The following is a 5,000-nucleotide window of genomic DNA, read 5'->3' as shown; positions in this document are numbered from 1 at the left end:
CGCAATGGCCAAACATTCAGTAGGAAGCGTGCACGAATATATATCACCTAATCTTCCCATTGTGCCTCGTGTTATAACTAAAGCAGGTTCCACAAGGCTTCGGCTCAGAGTTCGTCCTTAACGCTCGCGGCACTGGGCTGAGATAACCGGCCAGCGAACAGCACGAGTCCAGTCTGGTGGTCTCTGATGTAGAAGAGGAAAGGGTGGTCCGCTACGAATTCCGGCGGCCCCACTGGCATCGCACGCATCATCATCACCACACCTACAGGAATAGAGGATCAACTGACAAAACGGAAGGAACTAAAAGTTGCCTCCTCACTGGTAAGACAATCCAAGCTGAAACATACTTTTTAATGTTTAATCATCTACTAGAAACAAGATAGTACTGGCAGTTGATATTTGTATGCCCTGTTTCTAGAATGACTCAAGCCCTTACCCTAGTCATACACAGTGGGATCTTACAACATACAAGATATTTATTTTCCTCTCATGCAATTTGTAATTATCTACACTAAGCATAGTATGCGTGCGGGCATGCACGCACACCCACACAAACACATACACACACATAGACGCACACACACACACACACACACACACACACACACACACACACACACACACACACACACACACACACACACACACACACACAGAAAGAGAGAGAGAGGGGGGGGGAAGGGGAAGGGGGAGGGGGGATTGGGAGGGAGATGAGAGAATGTGATGTGAAGAGAAGTTACCTCGCAAGTTCTACCGTCCTCAGAGATCTTGGTACGATGGTTCAAAAGTTAAGGTTTCAGAAGCCTCCCAGAGAAAAGGATACAATGGGACAATTTGTCCTTGATGAAGAATAAGAAAGGATGATCTGCTTCAAATCTACAATCCTTTTCAGCTTGACACAGGGAAAGATATGTCACTGTAACCGCTGCAAAGATAAAATAAGGTAACACTACATCCGAGACGCATCCAATGAATCTAGCAATTTAAACAGAGTTGGGACAGCAACCTGCAATCCTCGTTTGCCTCTGCAGACTGACTCCATTCATATGCCGACTAATCTGATTCTATGACAGCTCGTTTGAGGAAGGGAAGAAAGGCAGATGGGGGCGGACGGGAGGGAAAATGGAGGAGGGAGGGGGGAATAGGAAGGAGTAGGGAGAGGGAGGGAGGGAGGGGGAGAGAGAGAGAGAGAGAGAGAGAGAGAGAGAGAGAGAGAGAGAGAGAGAGAGAGAGAGAAAGAGAGAGAGAGAGAGAGAGAGAGAGAGATGAGGAGGAGGGGAAGAAAGAGGAGGAGAAGGATGAGGAGGAGGGGAAGGAAGAGGAGAAAGTGGGGAAGGAAGAGGAGGAGATGGAAGAAGAGGGGGAGGGGAAGGAGGAGGAGAAGATGGAGGAGGGGAAGAAGATGGAGGAGGAGGAGGAGGAGGAAGAGGAATAATAATAAGATGGAGGAGGAGGAAGAGGAATAATAATAAGATGGAGGAGGAGGAGGAGGAAAAGGAGGGAGAGGAAGAAGATGGAGGAGGACGAGGAAGAGGAGGGAGAGGAAGAAGATGAAGAAGATTGAGGAGGAGAAGATGGAGGAGGAGGAGGGTGGAAGAGGAGGAGGGTGGAGGAAGAGGAGGAGGGTGGAGGAAGAGGAGGAGAAGGAGGAAGAGGAGGAGGAGAAGGAGGAGGGAGGAGGGAGGAGGAGGAGGGTGGAGGAGGAGGAGGAGGAGGAGGAGGAGGAGGAGGAGGAGGAGGAGGAGGAGGAGGAGGAGGAGAAGGAGGAGGAGGAGGAGGGTGGAGGAGGAGGAGGAGGAGGAGGAGGAGGAGGAGGAGGGTGGAGGATGGAGGAGGAGGAAGGTGGAGGAGGAGGAGGAGGGTGGAGGAGGAGGAGAAGAAGGAGGAAGAGGAAAAAGAGGGTGGGGGAGGAGAGGGAGTGGGAAAGGGAGAGGGAGTGGGAGAGAGAGAGTAAAGAAAGAGAGAGATGTAAGGGGAAACTATTTCACAAGCCCTACCTCTCTTTGAGATCTTGGTATGATGACTGCCTCAAAACTTAAGGTTTTAGAAGTCTCCCAGAAAAAAGAATGAAATTGGACAATTTGTCCTTGATGAAGAAAAAGAAAGGATGGTCTGCTTCAAATTTATAATCCTCTTCTGGCTCGATAAAAGCACATAATGCAATGGCAATCGCTGTAAAGATAAATTAAAGTAACATAATTACAATTGATTAAATGATGACAGGAGTTTCCTACTTCACTAAAACTATCCACTTATAGAGATTATGATAGCACAAACTGACAAGTCAGGTCATGGTGTAAAGAAACTATAATTCTGAGCCCATTCCTTTATTTTCCTATTTTCTTGAACTTTACATATGTCATTAATAAATTAACCACAATTCTATAATTTCATTCATGCTTAAAAAATCCTTCATTATGCAGTAAAATACTCGGCTGAAAAAAAAGCAAAAGCAAAAGCAAAGACGATGTGATATGGTGAAGAGGCATTCATAGTTCAGTTAAAAATGGGTTATGAGTAAAGTTAATATTTCTTTCCAATGACCATCTATTACAAATCCAGTACATAATGTATTTTTCATACTACTTTCATACATTTTCATGAAACATGGCTCTTAAATGTGTGACTTTTTTCTCTAAATATACCTTTCAGTTACACTTACATAATGCTGAAATCAAGCAATTATCTCTAAATACACATTTCAGTTGTCTGTCTTCAACCCTGCCTCGCAATGCTGAAATCAAATTCGGCAACGTTTGGCACTATGCTCGCCGTAACAAACAGTGGGCGCCCGACACGGTTGGCAACGCAGGTCGCCCTTCCCGCGCTATCGGCTTATCGAGGGAGATTATTTATCTCTTAGTAGCGACAACATTCGTAAGGTTAAACTTTATGGCACTTGCACGTAAAGTAAAAGTAAACCTTTACTTTTTAAAGTGTTTTTAAAAGATGCTAACCAAATCAATGGTTTTAGCTGTTTAATGTTGTTCGCAAACTACCGAACGAGCCAGGCGCAAACTGGGGAACTGCCGCGCTCGCCAATAATTCCGAAGCTAATGAGTTAATTCAGGTGCTACCAGGTAATCGATTCTAAGTCTGTATAAAACCTGAATAAACAACTGCAAGGACATAGCAGAAGTGCTTGAGACATTCCCTGAGATCGCTCTTCTCAACACCAAAGAACCAACGCATGTGAAGGGAGGGGTCCTAGACCTCACCTTTGCCACTGCAACAATGGTGGAGAGAATTCGGTAGTGTGTCGATGATACGGTTACTAGTGATCACTATGGCATAGTCACCACACTAATGGATGCAGGTCCAGTCCAAAGACCACATCACATTCCTAAATGGAAAACTGACAAGGCCAACTGGTTTGCCTTCCAAGAAGGCTTGGCTCGATGTCTGAAAGACAATGAACCTAATAACGATAATGAAGATGTGGATGTGCTAGAGGCAAGGCTAATCCAGGCCATAAACCAGGCAGCCTCACAAACCATTCCCAAAACTCGCCCATGGTCCAGAACTCACAAAGACGCCTGGTACTATAATGACGAGATCAAAGAGGTCAACCACAGGGTTAATATGTGTAGAAAAAACTTCCGACGGCAAAGATCTCCCGACAATCTGGCCCTGCTGAGGGAAGCTGTTGTGGATGCCAAGGAAACTGCCAACAGAGTAAGGCAGGAAAAATGGCTGGAATGGTGCCAGTCTTTTGGGTACCAGACCAGCCTTACAGAGCTGTGGAAACGGGTCAGGCAAGCGACAAGCCGCCAAGCCCCGAAATGCACTCATCATGACCCACAATCAGAGGCTAACAGATTGGTGCTTGAGTTCTCTGCCAGAACCAGCACCAACAATCTGCCTCCAATGATGAGAGAAAAACAACAAAACTACAATCCAGAAAGACTTGCTCTCATAAGAGACAAGGCACTCGAAGCTGATGAAGCAGATGCCTTGTTCTCTCTTAGGGAACTAAGAAAATCATACAAATCCAGTTCTGGGTCAGCACCGGGATCTGATGGGATCTCTCACCCCATCATTTCGCATCTAGGCCTTGCAGGAGAACTTGCATTCTTGCAGGTTATCAACAAATCCTGGCAAACAGCCACGGTGCCCCAGAGCTGGAAACAAGCCACAATAGTTCCCATCCCAAAGCCAAAGGAGCCTGGCAAGTACCGCCTCATCTCTCTTCTCAGCTGCCTGGGCAAAACAGCTGAGAAGATGGTACTCAACAGGCTCCGATGGAAAACGGGTCCCCCCCATGAACACCTGCACGGGTTCACAAGGGGTAAGAGCACTGCTCATAGCATTTCCACACTCTTAAGCACAATCTGCACCTCGCCCGCCGTGGTTGTCTTCCTTGACCTGGAGAAGGCTTTTGAATTGGCAAGTCCACTTGCCATTCAAGAGACCCTAATCCACAAAGGAGTCAAAGGCAGACTCTTGGCCTGGATAGCTGACTATTTTAAAAATAGGTCAGCAAATGTCAGATTTCAAGGCCACCTCTCACAGCACATGCCACTTGAAAATGGAACTCCTCAGGGAGGGGTTCTTAGTCCAGCCCTGTTTAATACCCTCATGTCCAACATACTCGACATTCACCTGCCAGAGGGATGCAAGATCATCTCTTATGCAGATGACTTGGCAATCATAGCCTCTGGCAACCACTGCCTAACTAGGGCTCAGCGTTGTCTGAACCTGGTGTCTGAAGAGTGTTGTAGGACGGGTCTAAAAATATCAGCAGCAAAATCCAAAGCAATGGCACTGAGAACCAATGTCAGAAACAAAAAACTCACCATACAGGGTATGGATCTGGAATGGGTGAAGGAATATCTATACCTTGGTGTATGGATAGGACACACACTCACTTTCAAAAAGGAGATCCAATACCTGCTTGACAGAACCAAGGAAAGACTGTCAGTCATGAAAGTCATGACAGGGAGACACATAGGAGCAGGACACAAAGTACTAAGATCATTCTATGTACATGCTGTCCGTCC

At 46.4% G+C, this 5,000-nt stretch overlaps 1 protein-coding gene across 1 annotated transcript in view; it reads right to left on the bottom strand.

Annotated features, from left to right (window-relative positions):
- Positions 1–2,398, bottom strand: part of LOC113817290 (uncharacterized) — a 2,901-nt gene extending 503 nt beyond the window's left edge. The window contains exons 1-3 of the mRNA XM_070134544.1: positions 2,376–2,398; positions 741–2,023; positions 1–262 (exon numbers count right to left, since the gene is read on the bottom strand). The exon at positions 1–262 is cut by the window's left edge and continues 503 nt beyond it. Coding sequence (XP_069990645.1) covers positions 1,054–2,023; positions 2,376–2,398 — 993 coding nt within the window. The 3' untranslated portion in view covers positions 1–262; positions 741–1,053. The remainder of the gene's footprint in view (positions 263–740; positions 2,024–2,375) is intronic.
- Positions 2,399–5,000: the final 2,602 nt, after the last annotated feature.

Source organism: Penaeus vannamei, chromosome 20 (assembly GCF_042767895.1).
Source record: "Penaeus vannamei isolate JL-2024 chromosome 20, ASM4276789v1, whole genome shotgun sequence".
Taxonomy (NCBI): Eukaryota; Metazoa; Arthropoda; class Malacostraca; order Decapoda; family Penaeidae; genus Penaeus; species Penaeus vannamei.
The sequence above is the reverse complement of the archived record's forward strand: the minus strand, read 5'-3'. Positions and strand labels throughout refer to the sequence as shown.